We start from the raw sequence: 23,638 nt of genomic DNA, 5'->3' as shown, positions 1-23,638 counted from the left end.
CCACCGCCCACACCCAAAGAGCAGGATTATATACCAGGAGCCAAATCCCTGCAATTTAATTCAGTAGAGATAATTAGAGAGCTTTCCAAAAATAGCCATATCCTTAGAAGTATCATTAAAGACAGCCAGCGACTGGGTGGTACAAAATAATTCTGGTAATTTCATCATCACCTTTGCAGAGACGGATGGTGGCACAGTGGTTAGCACTGCTGCCTATGGCACTGAAGATCCAGGTTCGATCCCAGCTCTGGGTCACTCTCTGTGTGGAGTTTGCACATTCTTCCCGTGTTTGCGTGGGTTTCGCCCTCACAACCCAAAGATGTGCAGGGTAGTGTAGCCATGCTGGCCACGCAAAACGCAAAACTGAGCCAAACTAAAATGGAAGACAGCAGGGGAAGCCTGTTTAGTGAGAACAGACAGCCTGCTCTCAACTAATTAGCATTTTGCAAGCAGCAAACCAGTTTTCTGGCCAGGTGCAGATCTCCAAGCCAAAGGTGTTAATGGCAAAGCGCTTAACATTCTGATGAGGCAGCCCAGATCCAGGCACACACAATGGCAACATTTCCATCTCAATGTAGCACTTAATTGGTTGTGCAAACAGGATGGCACCAGAGTAACGAATATCGAAACCACCCCCCAACATCGAGGGAAGCCCCCGCATTGGAGGATTTCGAAGGTAGCCGTTTGGAAACGTTCCAATCGGTACCGAAAGGTAGAGCCCGCCTAGAAGGGGGCAAGGACATTAGAGAGGGGTATAAAAGCAAATTCCCCACAGAGCCCGGTCTGTTAAACTCGTGCTCCGGCTCTGACTGACATCTTGCATCCTGACTCCAGCCGTTGAGCACCAGCCGCCGAAACCGTAAGTTCAACGCTCGCTACGCGATCCAAGCCCACTAGACTCCCAAGTACCAGAACGCTTGCTGAAGGCTGCAGTACAAGACCAGGACGAAGGCCTCGTTCTCTGACCTTGCCTGTTCCTGTTAGATAAGTATTCTGTTCACTTAAAGTTTAGTTATAGCTTAGTCTCTTAGTGTGTGCATGAGTATTTATTATAACTGTATAATAAATATTGATCGTTTGAACTTTACTAATCGGTGTATCGTCTTTATTACTTTGAACTTGACCTTGGAATACTTGTGACGTTGCCTATAAGGCAACTGGCGACTCCAGAGCTAAATAATTACATAGAACAGAGCCTAGTAGTGTTAAGCACACGTCGAATTCGGAGGCGTGTTAATACACTCCAATAAACGCGTTTTACGCCCATAGTAAAACGTGCAACAGTAGGTGGATTGAACACGCTAAATTGTCCCTTAATTGGAATAAATGAATTGGGTACTCTAAAATTTTTTTAAAAATGTACTCCAAAAAAAAATCACTCCTTTGCCACAATCAAGGAACCAGGTTCATTTATAGGTGCACAGATAGCCAGTTTTGACTCCTGCAAGCGCAAGCACATCTGACGTTGAGCCACTTAATACTCTTTATGCCAGAGGCTTAGAACGACATGAAAACAAATTGGTCCTTTAGCAGAAAACCGTTTGTAGGAAAAAGCATCTCTCGGGAAATTTGATTGCCAAACGGATCTTATACTGGTCCTCCAACCGGATAACTGAAAATTAGTTATGGACTGTTGGCACAGTTTGATTGGAAGGTTCCCAAATGTACCCCAATGCAATACTCCACACGCAGAGTGTTGAATAGAGTGAACATTGCTCCATTGTGGTCCACCAATAGCAGTCCATCACTCAATGTTCTACACTCATGCTGTACATGGCTGCTTTCATTTCCCCCCATCTTGAAATGATCTGCCGCCAACAGCTCAAAGTTGAATGTAACTTTACGAGAGAGAAATTGGAAAGAATTTCTTTATTTCAATTTAAACATTTTTTTAAAATTATACAATGGTGATCAATAGAAAAACATATCCAAATTATTACAATACCAGTGATTTTAACAAAGTTATGGAAATTCTCATGATGTTACTCCTATTTGGCATTAAATTGTTGTACAAGTGTCACAAACTACAATGTACAAAAGGGTACAAGCAAAACAGTCAATCCAGATGGAGAATGCAATTTTGGCCAATTTTATTACATGCAAGAGCAGCAAATAAATCTTTTGACCAATGGTAGCTCCTGGAAGGTACTTTGCACATTTGCTGAAACATTACAGGACATAACAGAAACAAATGACATCTACAAAGCAGGTTTGTTGGGAAAATGGAAATGTCTCCTGCATGTATGTTTTTTGGAATGAATGCGGAAGCTATGCCATGAGTGAAGGGTTCTTCGTTTGAGTTTTGGTTCCCATATAGCGCAGAAGTGGTATCTAACTTGGAAACCATGATCCAGTCTCCTATTTACAAATATTCTGTTAATCACAACTTCTGTACACACTTCTCCCTCCCACCCTCAAGAAAAATCCCCCCAAAAATTGCAACCTAACTCAGTTATAAGCCTTTCAGCAGGATGCTAAAGGTCAAAAAAGATCTATTCAGCATTCAGAACCCATGTACTATGAACCATAAAATATCAATATCCAGTACAACCTGTAACGTATGCCTAAATGTACATTTCATGCGCCAAAAGTAACTTTTTTAAAAAATGTTTTCATGGGACAGCATTTATTGCCCATCTATGAATGCCCTTGAGGGGGCAGTTAAGAGTCAACCACATTGCTATGGGTCTGGAGTCACATGTAGGCCAGACCATGTACAGCAGATTTCGTTCCCTAAAGGACATTAGTGAACTGCTTTATGCGCCTGTCTATTAGCTACTTTCAACTTCCTCAACTTGTATCTCTTCCCGAAAACAAACACTTCCATTCCATGAAGCATTAACTCTTATCCTGTTGGCAAACAATGAAAGCTCAAGTGTATTTATTGGCAGATCACAAGGCAACAGAATGAAATGAAGCAGAAACCGACAAGGAGGGAAAGAAAAGATGGTGCTTAACTTCCATGCAAAAGAAAAAACATAACCTTATTAAGCAGAATTACAAACGCACTCAAGAGACACAATCTAATTGGGTATTGAAAGCGGGAATATATTTCTGCTCATTGAATTTGACTTGCATTTCTGATATTCATTCTTTGTATTGCAAAAATATATCATTTGTATAAGGGGAAAAATAGTCACATCTTCACTATTTATAGACTGTTCCTTTTTGATCGAGAAACAGAAGTTTTTTTTACATGCACACACTGTAAATGTTTCCACAGACATGCTTTGAAGTTTAAGCTATACAATTAAATAAGACTCGAACATTGTGTGGGGAGAACAACCATTTTGAGAAAGGCTCTGAAGGAGCTTGGTCTTCATTTATTCAGCGAAAGAGAGGGGAGTTGCCAACATTAGGATTTGGAATACAAGGTCCCCAACATTTGTGTGCTTTACTTGTACTCTAATCTTTGGAGTTATTTCCTATAAGCTGCAAACGGGAGAGGTTATTGAGCTTCACTATTCAATAATGATTTGTCACAACATCCCCTACCATTGAACAGCCAAGTGCTACTAGTGCTCATCACTTTGTGGCTATCCTTTAAGAGAAAGTTCAGAGAAAGAAGCAGTGCACAAAACCCGAAATCCCACCAAACAATTTTCCAGAGATACATTTTATATCGGCCTTGAGTCACCAGTGGCTGTAGCTCAAGTACAGAGATAAATCTTATATCGGTCTTGAGTCACCAGCGGCAGTGACTCAAGCCTTGTGCAGTTGGCTGCTACATTAAACTAAACCTACAAATTTAAAGGTTGGCTTATTTTTTTTTAAAATCTGCTGGGCTGCCGCTAGTCGCTCCGGGTCAGTTAAAGATGCTGTCCCAGCAGAAACTGTGCATGGGGTGTCAACGCCATCATGCGCGCGCATCGCTATTCTTGGTCACTTAACCCACGCTGGCCAAAATGTCATGGCCAGTCTGCAAAAGCTTCCAAAGTGCAGTCAGTTAACAGGAAGAAGAGCCACCCATTACAAATGTCAATTAGGCAAGAGCAACAGAGCCTGATCAGCCTCAAAACCCAGCGTTCAATATTAAAGCAGCTCCAAGAATGGGACAAACTTTACTGGAGAAGAGCTAATGGTTGGCATTTCTTATAATGCAAACCATCGAATTTCCATTACATTTTCAGTATGTGGGAATCCAACCAAACCGTTAACAGAGAAGTGTTTTTTTTAAATCAGAAAGCTGGTTTTGTTCATTTGCAAAAGTTCACACTGCCACCTGTTGCTTGGAAAAATTATTTCAGTTTAAATCGCCAAACGTGGAAAGACTTCACCGAAGAAACAAAAAAGTTAAGATTCGAAAAATTAATAATCTAAAAATCAAGAAACAACAGATTGCAGATTCAAACCAAAAAAAACCTAAATATACATCTTGGAGTCTAGGTATCTCCCAGTGTATTTACAATTTACATCCATATACTCGATCATTCAAATGTGCAAATTTTTAAAAGATCAATTTTTCTTTTGGTGGAAACATGTCCTATTGAGGCGGCTGGTGATGGGACAGCTGTAAAATTGGCATTGCCACAGAGGGTGAACTGTTTCCTTCTGTCACTTTGAGTCTCAAATTAGTCTTTTCCTATTATCTGCCGACCAGTTTTTTTTCAAACCATAAAGGATAAGGTATTCTTAAATTGTCTTTCACTTTTGCGAGGTTAAAAATGATTTTTGTTTATAAAAGGGAAAGCCCAGTCACATTCCAGCCCATACAAAGACAGCAGCACAATATAAAAGAGTGACTGAACATACATTTAAAACACAACGAAAGAAAATGTACACCTATGCCACGCTGAAGAGGAAACACACAGTAATGTGGCTGGGGAAACTTAATCGCCACCAGTTTAAATACATTCAAACAAAAGTTAAAACGCTAGCATTTTTCAGTCACTGCAAGGAGATGTCGACATTTTAAAAGATACCTTGAAACTTTAAAAATAAATCACTAATTTAGTATATCATTTAGAAGGGACCATTATATGGGGTGGTCAGGTGCAGCGTCCTGATGTAAAGAACACCCTCCCCCAACTGCAATAAATTGCAGTATTGGGTTCGACATTGAGTGCATCAGTTCCGCGATGGAGGGGCAACTTTTGTGTTTTGGTATTATTGTCTAGGAATAAATGTACTGAATCGATAGGTGAAGACAAAAAAAACAAACAAGTTTAAAATTAATAATCAACATCCTCAAACAAGAAGCTCTCGGTACCAAGTGTAGTAAATCTCCACCATCATGTCACTGCACCATCCCACTCCTACCACCATTCCCCACCCTCCCCGCCATGGTATCAAAATAATCGCGCCGAGCCACAGAATGTTACTCAGATCTTGTCACCTTCCCCTGCCTCACGTATTTACAGTTGGAATGATAATCTGCTTTGTTATGGTGGTGGGAGAAGAGGCAGAGATGACAACCCAAGGGGCCAATGTTGGAAGTCAGCCTCCCGCTTGATATTTTAGTGGTCAGGAGATAAGGGCTACATTCTCAGCTTCGGAGATGCACAGAACTGAGCGTTTGTGTTTCATTAGTCATCTGACTGTCGAAACATTTCCCCAAGAATTTGGTTTAAAAATTTACAAAATTCAACCCCCCCCCCCCATATGCTTGCTATGCAACGTGCGCACAAGCACAATAAATGCCGGGCTGTTTTCGATAGTTCCAGGCGTAACTGCTCCACTCTCCAAAATCAATTCTACTCATATTACAAAAATTCAGGCTTCTTTTCATCACTGACATAATATGGATTCTCTTGCCCCTGACAGAGATAGGTGTAGCGCGACTGCTGCTTCCCTTTAAAGGTCTTCAGGTCATCATTCTTCTCAGGCTAGAATTTAAAAAATACACATCAAGCATTAACACATAAATAAGTAGGGAAACAGGTTTCCCAGCAAATGGCTATATAGTTTGTACAAATCTTTCCTCTTTTTCACCATCCCTGCGACGAACAGCTCCTCAAACAAAGTCACGAACATCCCCCACCTCGCCTCAAAACCCTCCACTGAGCCCCTTAACTCGTAGTTGATCTTTTTCAGCCAAAGGACATCATACAGGTCACCCAGCCAGGCTGCTATGCCCAGTGGAGCTGCTGACCGCCACTCCAATAAGATTAGTCACCGGGCAATCAGAGAGGAAAAGGCCACAACATCTGCCTTCCTCCCCTCCATCAGCTCCGGCTTCTGTGAAACCCCAAATAGGACCCAGCTCCACCTCATCCCCCAGTATCATTGCTAGCGCAGCGAACATGCCCGCGCAGAATCTCTCCAACTCACAGCCCCCGAACATATGTGCGTGATTCGCTGGTCCCCACTCACACCCCTCTTGCCCTACGCAGCTGTCCTACCGCCCTCCCCCATCTTTCCTCCTCGCCAATCCCTCAGTGGTGGGCACCCTCGAGTACTCTCTATCTACCTCCACTATCTCGTTCATGAGCTGGTCATATTCTTCCCTCCTTTTCCTATCCGCATGGGCGCGTGGTCAAATCCGGGATTGCTGCCAGCAATCCCCTCAGAAAACCCACGTCAACCCAATTCGGAGCATACGCATTCACCAATACCATCGACGTCCCTTCTAATACCCCACTGACCATCACATATCTCCCACCCGGGTCCCTCACTTCCTTCTTGCTCACAAACCTCGTTATCTTACTCATTAAAACTGACACCCCGACTGAATCAAGGCCCAGTGGAAAACCTCCCTAGCCCAACCCATCCCTTCCTTAGTCTAACCTGGTCCTTCACGTGGAGATGTGTCTCTTGCAGAAAGACCACCTCCACTTTCAAGCTCCTGAGGTGCGCAAAAACCCAAGATCTTTTAACTGGTCCAATGAGCCCTTGCACGTTCCACGTTATCAGCCTTATCGGAGGCTTACGTCTCAAGTCCTCTCTACTGTCCGTCATCCTGCGCTTTTACCTCTAGCCCCGTTAGTAACCATTGTTGGTAACCGGCGGACATACCACTCCGGGGGGGGGGGAGACACACACTACTCTTCTGACCTTCAACTACACCGTTCTGTCAAAATTGCACCCAATATCAGGTTAAAAGAGTTATTTTCTATGCCTTCAATCAGGAGCTGCCCTGTGTGCGACCACTCATACCATGGCCGCTGCCGGAAGTCTCAAATCCCGTTATGGCCCGCTCTCAAGATTTAGTGGCCATAATGGGATTTGTGCCCACGGCTAACGGGCCTTCTAAATATCGCCCCGGGGGAAAAAATACATTTTGTACAGTGTTGAACACAGCTGCTGAGCACAGGCCAACCACAAATGGTCATTGAACACATGAAAGAGTAGAACTGACATCACCTGATGTTGAACAAATTTCCTATTATACAACAGGTTCTGACATGTGGTACCACATTCATAAAAAAGGTTACAGGTTTGAAAATGTTCTGACATATTAAAGTTAGAATTCTTTTTCTTTTAAACTTGGCTAAACAAGTCTTCATAACCCAAGACTAGGTCGGTCACTATGGGGGCGATTTTGAGCCTGTATTCTCTGCCCGTGAGAAACTCGGCGCGGATCCAAACTCCGCAGAGAATCAAAAAAAGCAATTCTCTTTGGGGTGATTGGGTTTTGGAATTCCCCCCCACTCTCTGGTGGAATAGTGCGAATCATGCTGCAGGAGTCAGGAAACCTCATTTTAATACACTTGCACGGAATATTCACTGGCTGTTGTGAGCTCATGCCGGTGTCGTTTACAACAGGTTTTGCCAGACTTGAGGCAGTAGAGGGGATCCATCTGGGGGCGCAGAGGTAAGTATAGCCCCCCCGGGGTGGGGGGTGTAGAGAGACATACCTGGCCAGTATCGGGGGCGGATCCTAGTGGGGGTCCCATGGTGGGGGGAGTGGGGGTTGGGGAAGTGCAGATATGTGTGCTGGGCAGGGGGAAGAGCGGACATTGAAGGGAGGAGGGGGCGTAATGGGTTGGGCCGCGACGTGCTTGATGTGGGCTAGAGACCGTTCGACTGCAACGCTGGTTGGGTCATTCTTTAAACATGGCACCCCACTCTTTTTGGAGCCCTGCCTGAGCCCACTCTTTGCCACCATTTTAATAATAATAATAATCTTTATTATTGTCACAAGTAGGCTTACAATAACACTGCAATTAAGTTACTGTGAAAATTACCTAACAGCACGTCTTTCGGGACTTGTGGGAGGAAGCCGGAGCACCCGGAAGAAACCCACGCAGACACAGGGAGAACATGCAGACTCAGCACAGACAGTGACCCAAGCCTGGAATCGAACCCAGGTCCCTGGCACTGTGAAGCAACAGTGCTAACCACTGTGCTACCGAGCCACCTATTTTGCCAAGCTTCGCCTTACGTCACAGACATTTCACTACATAGGTCCAGTAAATCCCCATTTTAAGTGTCCCCTGTTAATGGAATTTTGTTTTAAAGGGCTTTATTTTTTTTCTCTGTGTTCCATTTAAAGTGCAATATACCTTGTTTTAAAGTGTGTGAGCAGTGTGATGACACCATCACGTTGTGAGCCTGGCTTGTAATCATTGCCATTTTGTACTTTCTCTGCACCCGAGGAACATTTTCTGCATTTTCAGGTACACCACTTGTGCTAAACGAAAAATACTTTTTTTTTTTTTTTTTTAAATAATTTTTATTGAATTTTTCAAAATACAAACATTTTAACCCCCCCTACATTTACATTTAAATTATAACAAAACAAAGTCAAACCCCCCTACTTAACAAGAAAAAGAAAAAGAATCCCCCCCCCCCCTACCCGCGCATCCCCCCCCCCCCCCCCCCCCCCCCGCCGGCGAACCGACAGTCAGACCAACTTATCATTTCTAGCAGCGTCCTCGGGCAGGCCTTGCCCATGCCACCGCCGCTACCGTACTTCCTTCGTCGTTTTCCCCCCTCCCCCCCCCCCCCTCCCCCCCCTCCCGCCCTCCCCTCCCCTCCCGGGTTGCTGCTGTCATGGCCTCAGTTTCTATCTCTGATCCAAGAGGTCTAGGAAGGGTTGCCATCGCCTGGAAAACCCCTGCACCGACCCTCTCAGGGCGAATTTGATCCTTTCCAATTGGATAAAGTTTGCCATGTCGTTTAACCAGGTGTTAACACTCGGAGGCCTTTCGTCCCTCCACTGAATCAGGATCCTCCTCCGAGCCACCAAGGACGCAAAGGCTAATATTCCAGCCTCCCTCGCCTCCTGTACCCCCGGTTCCACCCCAACCCCGAAGATCGCAAGTCCCCATCCTGGCTTGACCCTGGACCCCACCACTCTCGACACCGTCCCTGCCACCCCCTTCCAGAACTCCTCCAGTGCCGGACATGCCCAAAACATATGTGCATGATTCGCAGGGCTTCCCGAACATCTAATACACCTGTCTTCACCCCCGAAAAACCGACTCATCCTTGTCCCCGTCATGTGGGCTCTATGCAGTACCTTAAATTGAATGAGACTTAGTCGCGCACATGACGACGACGAGTTAACCCTCTCCAGGGCGTCTGCCCATGTCCCGTCCTCTATCTGTTCCCCCAGCTCTAACTCCCACTTATCTTTCAGCTCCTCTACTGGTACCTCCTCCACCTCCTGCATAATCTTATAGATGTCCGAGATCTTCCCCTCCCCGACCCAGACCCCTGATAGCACCCTATCACTCACCCCCCTGTCGGGGAGCGCGGGGAACCCCGCTACCTGTCGTCTGGCAAATGCCTTCACTTGGAGGTACCTGAACGTGTTCCCCGGGGGGAGCCCAAATTTCTCCTCCAGCTCTCCCAGGCTCGCAAACCTCCCCTCTATAAACAAGTCCCTCAGTTGTCTAATACCCGCCCTCTGCCAGCTCTGGAATCCCCCTCCTGTGTTTCCCGGCGCAAATCTGTGGTTCCCTCTTAGTGGTGCCCCTATCAGACCTCCCACTTCCCCCCTGTGTCGCCTCCACTGCCCCCAGATCTTGAGGGTGGCCGCCACCACCGGGCTCGTGGTATACCTCGTGGGAGGGAGCGGCCATGGTGCCGTTACCAGTGCCCCTAAGCTTATGTTGCCGCAGGACGCCCTCTCCATGCGCTTCCAGGCTGCCCCCTCCCCTTCCATCATCCACTTTCGTACCATCGATGTATTTGCCGCCCAGTAATATCCGGAAAGGTTGGGTAACGCCAGCCCTCCACTATCCCTACTCCGCTCCAAAAAGACCCTTCTAACTCTCGGGGTGCCATGTGCCCACACATACCCCATGATACTACTCGTTACCTTCTTGAAAAAGGCCCTGGGGAGGAAGATGGGCAGACACTGGAACAAAAACAAGAACCTCGGGAGGACCGTCATTTTAACTGACTGCACCCTCCCTGCTAGCGACAGCGGCACCATGTCCCACCTCTTAAACTCCTCCTCCATCTGCTCCACCAGTCTGGAAAAGTTCAACTTGTGTAGGGTCCCCCAGTTCTTTGCCACCTGCACCCCCAAATACCTAAAACTTTTAACTGCTCTTTTGAAGGGGAGCCTCCCAATTCCCTCCCCTTGGTCTCCCGGGTGTATTACAAAGACCTCACTTTTCCCCAGATTTAATTTATATCCCGAAAAGTCCCCGAACTCCGCTAGTATCCCCATTACCTCCGGCATTCCCCCCTCCGGGTCTGCCACATACAACAACAAATCATCCGCATAGAGCGAGACCCGATGTTCCTCCCCTCCCCTTGTCAGTCCTCTCCACCCCCCTGAACCCCTCAGTGCCATCGCCAACGGCTCAATCGCTAATGCAAAGAGTAAGGGAGATAGGGGACATCCCTGCCTAGTACCTCGATGGAGCCCAAAATATTCTGACCTCCTCCCGTTTGTTACCACACTTGCCATCGGAGCTGAATAGAGCAGTTTTACCCACTTGATAAATCCCTCCCCAAACCCAAACCTTTCCAACGTCTCCCACAAGTATTCCCACTCCACCCTGTCAAATGCCTTCTCCGCGTCCAGCGCTACCACTATCTCCGCCTCCCCTTCCACTGCTGGCATCATAATCACATTTAACAATCTCCGAACATTTGTGTTAAGTTGGCGTCCCTTCACGAACCCCGTCTGGTCTTCATGGACTACCCCTGGCACACAGTCCTCTATCCTGGTTGCCAGGACCTTTGCTAACAGCTTGGCATCTACATTTAAGAGGGAGATAGGCCTGTAGGACCCGCACTGGACCGGGTCCTTGTCCCGCTTCAAAATCAAGGAGATCAGGGCCTGCGACATTGTTGGAGGCAGAACCCCCCCCTCGCGCGCCTCATTGAAGGCTCGCACCAGCACTGGACCCACCAAGTCCACAAATTTCCTGTAAAACTCCACCGGGAACCCATCCGGCCCCGGCGCCTTCCCCGCCTGCATCTGGCCTATCCCTTTAATTAGCTCCTGCAGCTCTATCGGCGCCCCCAACCCTTCCACCAGCTCCTCCTGTACCTTTGGGAACCCCAATTTGTCGAGAAAGTTCTTCATTCCCCCTCTCCTCTTCGGCGGTTCCGACCTATACAATTCCCTATAGAAGTCCCTAAAGACCCTATTCACCTCTTGCCCCTTCTGCACTACATCCCCACCCCTCTCTCTCACTCCCCCAATCTCTCTGGCTGCATCTCGCTTACGAAGCTGGTGTGCCAGCATCCTGCTCGCCTTTTCCCCGTACTCATACGCCGCACCCTGCGCCCTTCTCCACTGCATTTCCGCCTTCCTAGTGGTCAGTAGGTCGAACCTGGCCTGCAAGCTACGCCGCTCCCTTAATAGCCCCTCCTCTGGCGCCGCCGCATATTTCCTATCTACTTCTAGGAGCTCCCCCACCAGCCTCTCCCTTTCCTGCCTCTCCTTCCTCTCTCTGTGTGCCCTTATGGAGATCAGCTCTCCTCTAATCACTGCTTTCAAGGCCTCCCAGACCGTCCCCACCTGCACCTCACCTGTGTCATTCGTACCCAGATAGTTCTCAATGCCCGTTCTCACCCTTCTGCACACCTCTTCGTCCGCCAACAGCCCTACATCCAGGCGCCACAACGGGCGTTGGTCCCGCGCCTCCCCCATGTCCACGTCCACCCAATGTGGTGCATGGTCCGATATCGCAATGGCCGAGTACTCCGTGTCCTGCACTCTCGGTATCAGCCCCCTGTTCAATACGAAAAAATCGATCCTAGAGTACACTCTGTGGACGTGGGAGAAAAAAGAATACTCCCTCGCCCTAGGCCTACCAAATCTCCATGGGTCTACCCCTCCCATCTGCTCCATGAACCCCCTTAACACCTCTGCCGCTGCCGGCCTCCTATTCGTCCTGGAACTCGATCTATCCAGCCCAGGGTCTAACACCGTATTAAAGTCCCCTCCCATGATCAGGCCCCCTGCCTCCAGTCCCGGGATGAGGCCCAGCAGGCGCCTCATAAAACCCGCGTCGTCCCAGTTCGGGGCATACACATTTACCAGTACCACACTCTCTCCCTGCAGCCTACCCCTCACCATCACGTACCTGCCCTCCTTGTCTGCCACCACCTCTGCCGCCACAAACGACACTCTCTTTCCCACCAAAATCGCCACCCCCCCGGTTCTTGATATCCAAGCCTGAGTGGAACACCTGTCCCACCCACCCCCTTCTCAGGCGGACCTGATCTGCTACCCTCAAATGAGTCTCCTGCAGCATTGCTACATCAGCCTTCAGTCCCTTCAGGTGTGAGAAGACCCTTGATCTTTTGACCGGCCCATTCAGCCCCCTTACGTTCCACGTGATCAATCGGGTCGCAGAGCGACCCGTCCCTACTCCCTGTCGATTAGCCATGTCTTGTCCCTTGCTCGCCCCGGGTCATCCCTTCTTTTCTGACCCGCTTCCCATAGCGATGGCCCCCCCCCCCCCCCCACCCCCCCCCGGCTCTCCCCTTCTCGTCCCTGGCCTTTCTAGCAGCAACCCGGTGTCCCCCCCCAGTCCCCCCCCCTTCCCCCCCCCCCCCCCCCCCTGGCTAGGACCCCTCCTAGCCGCGATGTACCCCACATCGTACTCCCGAGAGTCAGCTGGTCTCCGCTGACCCGGCTGCTCCTGCCACATTCCGACTCCTCCCGGTTCACCCCATCTGCGCCCGTGAAAGATCCCCTTAAAACCCCCGAGAAAGACCCGCATAATCAACCCGCTCCCCCCCGTCCCGTCTCCCCAACTTAACGATATAAATACAAATACCCAATGGCAACTAAATACATAAATACTTAACTACATACTTAAATAACAAAATAATTAACTAACTATCAACTAACCGCGTGCCCAACCATCACCCTCCATCAAACAGTATAAATAACCGCAGATAACCATAACCCGAAAAGAAAAAAAAGAACCAAAAAACCCCCCCAAGCACCCAAAGAAAAAGGGTAAGAGGGGTAAATAACTAAGGGAAATTGGAAACGGGAAAAAACACCCCATAAGAAGCCAACGACCCACAATAGAGATTTCAACAGTACAAATATACAGAAACACCCAACAACTCGAAACCTTCAAAATATTCAGAAAAGTCAACCGTTCGAGAAAAAACACCCCAAACACTCCACGAAACTGTTACCCAGTTCCGACCTGGCCTGAAAAAGAAAAGGGCCACTTGCACAATCAAGAGTCCCCCGGCGGCTACGACCGCCGGTGCTCCCAGGTTTTAGTTCGTGTCCAACTTTTCCTCTTGTACAAAGGTCCAGGCCTCCTCTGGGGACTCGAAATAATGATGTTGGTCCTTGTAGGTGACCCACAAGCGCGCCGGTTGCAACATTCCAAATTTGATCTTTTTCGCGTGTAGCACCGCCTTTGTCCGGTTGTACCGGGCCCGCCGCTTTGCCACCTCCGCACTCCAGTCCTGGTACACCCTTACCGTCGAGTTCTGCCACTTGCTGCTTTTCTCCCTTTTAGCCCACCTCAGGACTTTCTCTCGATCACTTAGCCGCTGGAACCGCACCAGCACCGCCCTCGGGGGCTCGTTTGCCCTAGGCCTCCTGGCCATGACCCGGTATGCCTCTTCCAATTCCAGGGGCGCCGGACCGGCCCCTTCCCCCATCAGGGAGCTCAACATCCCCGCCACATATCCCGGGAGATCCGACCCCTCCAGGCCTTCTTCCAGGCCCAGGATCCTCAAATTTTTCCTCCTCATCCGAGTGTCCAGCTCCTCGAAGCGGCTCTGCCACTTCGTGTGGAGTGCCTCGTGCACCTCCACCTTTGCCCCGATGACTGTGGCCTCCTCCTCCCTCGCGGCCATCTCCTGCTGCAGATCTTTAATCGACGCCTCTTGGATCGCCTGGGCTCCCACCAACCTGGTGGCCGTCGCGTTCATGGACTCTAAGAGTTCCACTTTCATCTCCGTGAAAAAACGGAGGAGAGCGGCCTGCTGCTCCTCCGCCCATTTCTTCCACTCCTCCGGTGCACCGCCGGCCGCCATTTTGATTTTCTTCCCCCGCTTTTTTTGGGGAGCTGCTGCCGTTTTTCTTGCCGCTCCACTCCGGGTACCGACCATAAAATCGGTCTAGTTCTCCTCAGGGGACCTTCCCCCACCGGGATTCGTTTTTTCAGCGCCGTTGGGGCCCTCCAATTGGCCCAAAAACACCTTTGTTGCAGGAGCTTCCAAATGTGCGGCTTAGCTAGTCATAGCCGCAACCGGAAGTGATACTTTTTTTTTTTTTTTTTTTTTTTAAAGAAACTTTCCCCTGTACTCGTTGAGTCACTGTTGTTTGAAAGAATTCTCCACTGTACTGCACTCTTTGTTCTTCAAATTTCTTTGCTCCTGGCACAGTGCGTACCTGAGGAACTGTTGTGGACTTTAGTTTTTGAAAGAATTCTTTTCTATATAATGGTACGGCTGTGCTCTGTACTGTACAGTACCTGTGTTTGAGGAACTGGTTGTGAACATTGTGTTTTAAAGAGGTCGCTGCTACGATGAGGCCTGAAGGCAAGGCAGCAATATTGAAGTTACTTACTGTACTGTAATACACAGTATCCCAGACTGTGTGGTACAGCATTTCAAATGTTACATTAAATTTTCCAGGCAAGGGGCAAAGGGGCAGCACAGTGGCAAGCATGCCGCCTCACCGGGCAAGTAACAACACCAATACCAGATCCATTCGCCTATTGCCCTCTCTGTATTGAACATAACCAATGTAACTGTTTCTCCGGCACCCAAATGTATATGTACCTCCCCAGTTCTCCCCCCCCCCAACCACAATAAGGTGCCTACCTATGGTGCTAAAAATAACATTGCCAATTGTACAGAGTTGCTGTTGTTGAGTTAGTGCATAATACCCTACCAGTTCTTTTTTGTGTTTTCTTCTCTTCTATATATATATATTTTTTATTCTGTGTACATAACTGTAAATATATTTTGTTCAAAAACCCAATAAAAACATTTATTAAAAAAGCATTGCTGCCTCACAGCGCCGAGGTCCCAGGTTCGATTCCGGCTCTGGGTCACTGTCCATGTGGAGTTTGCACATTCTCCCCGTGTTTGCGTGGGTTTCGCTCCCACAACCCAAAGATGTACAGGGAAGATGGATTGGTCACGCTAAATTGCCCCTTAATTGAAAACATTAATTGGGTACTCTAAATTTCTTTAAAAACATTTCCAGGCAAAAAGTGTCCTCAGGATCCCAACCCTGGCTTCAACATTTTTTTCCGACAGGAAATTTTGCTTCATTTAAAGGGGTTTCTCGCACAGTGGCAATTTTCAGGAACGCAACCACCACTAATGTGTAATACTTCCTGTACTTGAACACAAGCAGGTTTTAAACTTTGATTGTGTAAGCGTGAAGAATATCAAGAGCTTAAGAGATGATTAATTACATTTTGACATTGGGCAGGATTTTCTGACTCTTCCTGAGGCACGATGGCACAGTGGTTAGCACTGTTGTTTCACAGTGCCAGGGTCCCATGTTCAATTCCCGGCTTAAGTAACTATCTGTGGAGTCTGCACGTTCTCCCTGTGTCTGCGTTGGTTTCCTCCGGGTGCCCCGGTTTCCTCCCACAAGTCCCGAAAGACGTGCTGTTAGGCAATTTGGACATTCTGAATTCTCCCTCCGGAATGTGGTGACTAGGGGATTTTCACAGTAACTTCATTGCAGTGTTACTGTAAGCCTACTTGTGACATTGATAAAGATTATTATTTAAAAAACTGCATCTTCAGGTCCTGCCGAAGGTGACCCCCGTGTTTCCCAGCAGCAGGACAAGCGAGCTACACAAAATACCAGTGACATTGGCGGGACTCGTTCTCCGCAATGGCGAGACGTCTCCGCTACCAGGGTCCAGAAAATACCATCACTTTAAATAAATACTTGAAAATTAAGCAGCCAACACTGATATGATTTGAACAGATGGAAGACATGGATTTCATTGTGGGCGTATTAAAGGAAAGGCAGCCATTACATTGTTGTTGAGCACCTTTCTGACCACCAGAGTTGAAGGACCTTGCAAAGACCTGCTGGTGGCACTTCAGTGGTATTGTGCAATGCCTGCTGTTTATGGCCTTTTTCAAAATTGCTAATCCTACCAAGGAACTCCCTTGTTTACCGACTGCCTCTAGATTTTCATCTGGGAGCTACATAAACAATTTAAATCTTTTAATGAGACAAGGGTAGACCTCCTGGCTCCATTACAGGCTGAGAGACTGTTCAAGTTCTCTCACTACAAATTCTGACACAGCTTGATAAACACGTTACATTTAACTGTGATTAGCCCAGGCTCGTTTGATTTGCATTTGGGTTGTCTTATCAATTTCTTTATCAGATATCTGCAAAGTACATAGGAGTGTGGGGGCCACTGCTGCATAGTACACTATAACCCTAGTCATGAGATCCCGGGGCCTCAAATATTCTTTCTCAGTTGATCGAAGGCTGCACTTGCACAATGCCTCGAGCTATTACATACTTACGTAAGGTAAGGTAAAGTCACCATAGTCCCAGACAACCACAGGCTGCTTTCCCCTTTGAGGGAGAGAGCACACTGGTGGTGATTTTTAAAAAAATAAACATTTTACTGAGGTTTTTTTGAAATTGTAACAACAACAAAATAAAGAACGTACATGAAACTATAAACATAGTGCAAAAGCCGTCTCCCTTCCTTACAGGTCCCACCTTTATTAACCCCCTACTCTAAGCTAAACTAACCACCCCCCACCCTTCTGCTGACGATTAATTTTCCGCGAAGAAGTCGACGAATGGTTGCCACCTCTGGACGAACCTTAACATTGACCCTCTCAAGGCGAACTTGATATTCTCCAAACAGAGAAAGCTAGCCATGTCGGATAGCCAGGTCTCCGACTTCGGGGGCTTTGAGTCCCTCCAAGCTAATAGTATCCGTCTCCGGGCTACCAGGGAAGCAAAGGCCAGAACGTCTGCCTCTTTCCCCTCCTGGATTCCCGGGTCTTCCGACACCCAGAAAATCGCCACCTCTGGTCTCAGTGCCACCCTTATTTTTAACACCGTGGACATGACATCTGCAAACCCCTGTCAAAATCCCCTAAGCTTCGGACATGTCCAGAACATGTGGACATGGTCCGCTGGTCCTCCCGCATACCTGTCTTCCACCCCAAAGAATCTGCTCATCCGGGCCACTGTACGTGCGCCTGATGAACGACCTTGAATTGTATCAGGCTGAGCCTGGCACATGTTGCGGACGCGTTGACTCTACTCAACGCATCCGCCCATAGACCATCCTCTATCTCTCCTCCCAGCTCCTCCTCCCACTTGCGCTTCAGCTCCTCGGTCTGCATCTCTTCTGACCCCATAAGTTCCTTTTAAATATCAGAGATGATCCCTTCTCCGACACACCCTCTGGAAACTACCCTGTCCTGAATCCCCCTTAGCGGTAGGAGCGAGAAGGTTGACACCTGTTTACGTAGGATGTCCCGCGCCTGCAGGTACCTGAATTAGTTTCCCCTCGCCAACCCAAACTTCTCCTCCAGCGCCCTCATACTTGGAAGCTCCCCTCTATAAACATGTCCCCCATCCTCTCAATCCCTGCTCTCCACCATATCTGGAACTCCCCATCCATACTTCCCGGGACAAACCGGTGATTATTACAGATTGGGAACCAGACCAATGCTCCCTCTGCTCCCACATGCCTCCTCCATTGCCCCCAGACTCTCAGAGCCACCACCACCACGGGGCTGGTGGAGTACCGTGCCGGCGTGTACAGCAGAGGCGCAGTTACCATCGCCCCCAGACTGGTGCCCTTGCATGAAGCCGCCTCCATACGCTCCCATGCCGACCCCTCCCCCACCACCCACTTCCTGATCACTGGTGGTGATTTAATCTGAGGATCACCACACCTCAGGTAAAGGGCAAAATTGAGAAGGCGGGGCCTTCATGAATGGCCTCAGCTGGTATGGGAATTTAACCCACGCTTCTGGCCTTGCTCTGCATCACAAACCAGCTGTCTAGCCAACTGAGCTAAACCGTGCTGCCGACAGCGCGGAGAACGTGGGTTTGATCCCGACCCCGGGTCACTGTCAGTGTGGAATTTGCACATTCTCCCCGTGTTTGTATGTGTTTCGCCCCCACAACCCAAAGATGTGCAGGGTAAACAGATTGGCCATGCTAAATTGCCCCTTAATTGGAAAAAATGAATTGGATACTCTAAATTTTTAAAAAAATTAAATTAGAAAAAAACTGAGCTCAACCTTTACTACCCTGTGGATGACCATATTAGAGCATGAACTTTGGGTTTATCCTGAAAGACTGAATAATTTTGGGATTATCCTGATGGACTGAATAGCTTTTTACCCAGGAGCTGTAACTTCAGGCGGTCACAAAGCAATTAGGTAGCAAATGGAAAAATCTGAAAGTATTTCTAAAATTCGTAGTTTAAAAAAAAAGAGAAAGCCCCAGCCATAGACTGAGTGTCAACTCAGGCGGGCAAAGCAGGGCATAACGGATTCTCCCACCAGTTTCTTTGAAACTCATTTACAAATAAATCCTGGTGGTGGGAACCACAATGTCATGCTGGTGGAGCAGGCTAAGGGTTCCCCGATTGTCAAAGAATTTTTAAAAGGAGGTCTCCTCCCTCCTCCCGTGCGCAGTACTTACCTGTGCGCCCCAGTTGGTTCTCTTTCCCAGGTCCCCATTGGTCCACGCAAGTTTTAAACTCCGCTGCCAAGATAGGGAAACCCTAATGAAGGGTCGACACAGCGCGGAAGGCTTAATGATCTGCTAATAGATGGTAATGAGGTTCCCATTCTTTTAGGCAGGAACCCTATCACTGGTGAGGGGTGGGGACAATGGCAGCATTGTCTGCCCCCCTGCACAGGGATGGAGAATCTCAGCCTTTGTTGCAAATCTCAGGTTCCATAATTCATGGGTGTTAAAGGCAAATTTTAGTTTCAGGAATTAAACTGTTAAATGTAAGATGAATGGAGACATCTGATAGGAACCGCTCTCTTGTGCATCTTGCTGGTTTTCAGCTGGGAGTCAGGACAGTCGATCATTGTAACTATAGAAACTGTAATAAACACTGCCAACCAATTCCTCATCAGCATCTTGAAAGAAAACGACTTACATTCTTATGCTACGGTGTCAGCTACTGGAGTAATTTTGAAGTAGCCACTGATAAATGTTACAAATTCAGCAGCCAATTTGTGCAGAAGCAAACAATATGATAAAGAGAAAATAATCTGTTTTTGTGATGTTGATTGGGGAATAAATATTGGCCGGAACATCTGGGAAAACTCCCTTAGTTCGGCTTCGAAATAGTGCCATGGGATCTTTCATGTTCACCCTGGAGGGGCGACGGAGCCTCGTTTAAATTCTCATTCAAAACAGGCTGCCTCTGACAGTGCAGCATTCCCTTGGTACCACAGCGGAAGGTTGACCTCGATATTTTGTGCTCAGACCTTTGGAGTGAGACATGAACCACAACCTTCTAATACTGAGGCGAGAGTGCTACATGGCTGAAAAAAATTATATTGGACAGTTTGAAGCCAACAGTCACAGGCCCAGTCATGCTCCTACTATGATCTGTTATTATATAATAGACCACAAACATATGGGGCAAGCTTGATGGGGTGGGGAATAAGAGCCATGACACTTGCCACTTTAGTGACCTTTTTGAATATACCTTGAGAAGTGGGGCCAGTGAATAGTGAAATCAAGGAGTTGTTTTCAGTCAGATAAGATACCTACTTCAGAACCTTGTAAAGGGTAAATACCGTTTAGAAACAAGGTGTTATTCAAACTGCAGCTTTGCGGGTTCGGTCTAAATTTATGTTTGATGCTTGCCAAGGATTTGGGCATGTACCAAACCACATAACATTTCACCTTTTGCAATGGCCATCTTCCAGCCAAATAGATGCAGCATAAAATGCATTCCGCAAGGTCATTTGAAAGTTCTGTCAGACAGAGGAACACCAAGTTCTGGTTATATATCAGCTGTACAATGTTATGAATCAGCTTTGTTCTACCAAAGGCACATACGTTCAAACAAGTAACATGTAAATTTATGATGTCAGGTAAATTCTACTGCATAAAGTGTGATTTACACATGGAACAGGCATAGTGTTGAGACAAAAAGTCCAAAAGCTTCAAAAAGCAATCGGATGCTGCAATCGGGTGGAGGAAATATTAGAATCTTTCTGTATGGATGAAGTTACATGGCTATTGTCAGAATATACACCAGTATATCATGGTGCAGACACACACTGATGGACACACACGGGGACCAATCAACATGTACAAACACCGCAGCCAATCACCAGTTAGAATACGCACACTATAAAGGCAGAGGGCACCACAGTTCCCGCTCATTCTGGGTGCTGCCTCTGAGTGTAACAGGAACTTATTCAGCCCAGCACGGACTCACACCACGTGCTGAGAGAATCAACTGGTTCGGACAAGGCTTAGGTCTCTAGTTTAAGTTAGCATCATTTAGACCCACAGTCATCGTGTGTTAGTTAGCTAGAAGTAGTTAATAAAATTGAGTTGAACCTTCATCAGTGTTGGAAGTGTCTGTTCATCTCTCAAGTCTACACTTCAGCTATGATTAACTCTACCTTTTCTGAGCATTTGAATGCACTGCAGGCAGGGCAGGAGAGCAGACCTTAAAACAGAAACCTCAAAAAAATTCAGAGAGCTTTGAGGCGCAATGCATAGCCATCGGAAACTAGTTTGAAACCGGGAGACGTGGCAAACTATAAAAGAAATCATTTATCGAGGGGATAGGTTATAGGTACAGATTTAGAATTTACAGAAACAGTGCAGAAGGAGGCCATTAGGGCCCATCGAGTCTGCACCTGCCCTTGGAAAGAACACCCTACTTAAGCACACGCCTCCACCCTATCCCTGTAACCCAGCAAACCCACCAAACGTTTTTTGGACACAGGGGCAATTTAGCTTGGCCAATCCATCGAACCTGCATACCTTTGGATTGTGGGAGGAAACCGGAGCACCCGGAGGAAACCCACACAGACTTGGGGAGAATGTGCAGACTCCGCACAGACAGTGACCCAAGCCGGGACTCAAACCCGAGACCCTGGAGCTCTGAAGCAACAGTGCTAACCACTGCGCAACCGTGCCGCCCCTAAACTTCAAGGTTGGTGCTGCAGAGAATTTGCCAACATTTTCTGCTTTCGCTACGAAATTGCGAACATCTGTTCTCGAGGTAGCACCTTTGACCTTAAGGTATGACGGCATTGCTGACATTCAAACTCAGAATCTTCTGTTTACAAGACGGGCGCTTGAACCATCTAAGCCACAACGCCAATGTTACAGAATTATGAGGACCGGATCAGGGAAATTGACAGGGTGTCTGAAAAGGGGCACAGTTATTCTGAGGAACGAGATGAGGCTATTTGTCCTAAAGGACCTCTGCCAAAGGCTGGCACTAAAGTGACATATTTGCCAGAAGGGGCCAGTCAATGGAAGGTTGCACCTATCGTGGAGAGCAGGGAAGGCCACCGGAAAATATCAAAACTGGTTGAACGTATAGGATGAAGAAGAGAAGGTTAATCCGATGGATTAGGAACCGAAAGTACAAAAATGGAGAGCACAGAAACGTAGTATCAGTTCAGGCATGCACATCGGAAAAGATCAAGAACATCTCATAATAAGAGGGGTAGGTCAACCAGTAGCAGTCTAGAACAAGATATAAAGCAGGATAGAGGGTGTCGCTTGACAAGGTCAAGAAATATGGTACAGACAAGGAATGCTACAAGGAGCAGAAGTCCTTATGATTGCGAGGTCTTGGTGGCCTCCAACAAATTTGATGGTAAATTAATAAAAGGTGCAAAACAGCAGGAACTGCAAAGTTAGAAAGAATTTGGCATATACACAGAGATCCCAGATAGAACTCGATGTCCTCTATCTCCCAGGTGGATACACATGGAAAAGGTACTTCCTGATGGAACTTATATGGTCAAAGCCAGGCTGGTAGCACAATAATTTAAAAAATAATTTAGAGTACCCAATTCATTTTTTCCAATTAAAGGGGCAATTTAGTGTGGCCAATCCACCTAGCTTGCACATCTTTGGGTTGTGGGGGCAAAACCCACGCAAACACGGGGAGAATGTGCAAACTCCACATGGCCAGTGACCCAGAGCCAGGATCGAACCTGGGACCTCGGCGCCGTGAGGCTACAGTGCTAACCCACCAAGCCACCGTGCTGCCCTGGTGGCACAATGATTTGAGGAAAACTTGGGTAGCCAAGATGCAAGGTTAGATTCATCTACGGCAGGAAAGATTATTTTGAAGATCGTCTTGGCTCCGTTAGCCACAAATGGTTGGGAATGCAAGTTGATAGATATTTAAAATCCTTCTTTTTAAATTTAGAGTACCCAATTCCTTTTTTTCCAATTAAGGGGCAATGTAGCATGTTCAATCCACCTACCTTGCATATCTTTGGGTTGTGGGGGTGAAACCCACGCAGACACGGGGAGAATGTGCAAACTCCACACAGACAGTGACCCAGGGCCGGGATTCGAACCCGGCTATTCGGGCCTTAGGCAGCAGTGCTAACCACTGTGCCACCCAGCTAGACATACATGACCGGACGCCAGTTTTGATATTTTAGCAGCACGTACCAAACTGAACAATCCCAAAGTTGAAGAAATTGTTCATGTAAACAAAACAGTAGTGAAATTAAAATTGGATGGGTTCCGGATATGGCGGAGAGCAGGGATTGAGAGGATGGGGGATATATTTTTAAGAGGGGAGATTTCTGAATATGAGAGCACTGGAGGAGAAGTTGGGTTGGCGAGGGGAAACAAATTCAGGTACCTGCAGGTGTGGGACTTCCTACGTAAACAGATGTCAACATTCTCGCTCCTACCGGTAAGGGGGATTCAGGACAGGGTAGTTTCCAGACGGTGGGTAGGAGAAAGGAGCTTCGCGGACATTTAAAAGGAACTTATGGAGTCAGAGGAGACGCAGACCGAGGAGCTGAAGCGCAAGTGGGAGGAGGAGCTGGGAGGAGAGATAGAGGATGGTCTATGGGCGGATGCGCTGAGTAGAGTCAACGCGTCCGCAACATGTGCCAGGCTCAGCCGGATACAATTTAAGGTCGTTCACCAGGCTCACATGACAGTGGATGAGCAGATTCATTGGGGTGGAAGACAAGTGTGCAAAATGTGCGGGAGGACCAGCGAACCATGTCCACATGTTCTAGACATGTCCGAAGCTTAGGGGATTTTGGCAGGGGTTTGCAGATGTCATGTCCACGGTGTTAAAAACAAGGG

The 23,638-nt window shown here is 47.6% G+C and overlaps 1 protein-coding gene across 3 annotated transcripts in view; it reads right to left on the bottom strand.

The window, feature by feature from the left end:
• Window positions 1-1,850: 1,850 nt before the first annotated feature.
• Window positions 1,851-23,638, bottom strand: part of LOC119953886 (protein HEG-like) — a 127,539-nt gene continuing 105,751 nt past the window's right edge. For 2 of the 3 annotated variants that reach the window (XM_038778511.1, XM_038778513.1), the window contains exon 12: window positions 5,682-5,825. In XM_038778511.1, the coding sequence (XP_038634439.1) occupies window positions 5,703-5,825 (123 nt within the window). In that variant the 3' untranslated portion in view covers window positions 5,682-5,702. Of the gene's footprint in view, window positions 5,826-23,638 lie in introns of all 3 variants that reach the window. The other variant, XM_038778510.1, reaches the window with a different exon arrangement.

Source organism: Scyliorhinus canicula, chromosome 19 (assembly GCF_902713615.1).
Source record: "Scyliorhinus canicula chromosome 19, sScyCan1.1, whole genome shotgun sequence".
In the NCBI taxonomy this organism is placed as follows: domain Eukaryota; kingdom Metazoa; phylum Chordata; class Chondrichthyes; order Carcharhiniformes; family Scyliorhinidae; genus Scyliorhinus; species Scyliorhinus canicula.
The sequence above is the reverse complement of the archived record's forward strand: the minus strand, read 5'-3'. Positions and strand labels throughout refer to the sequence as shown.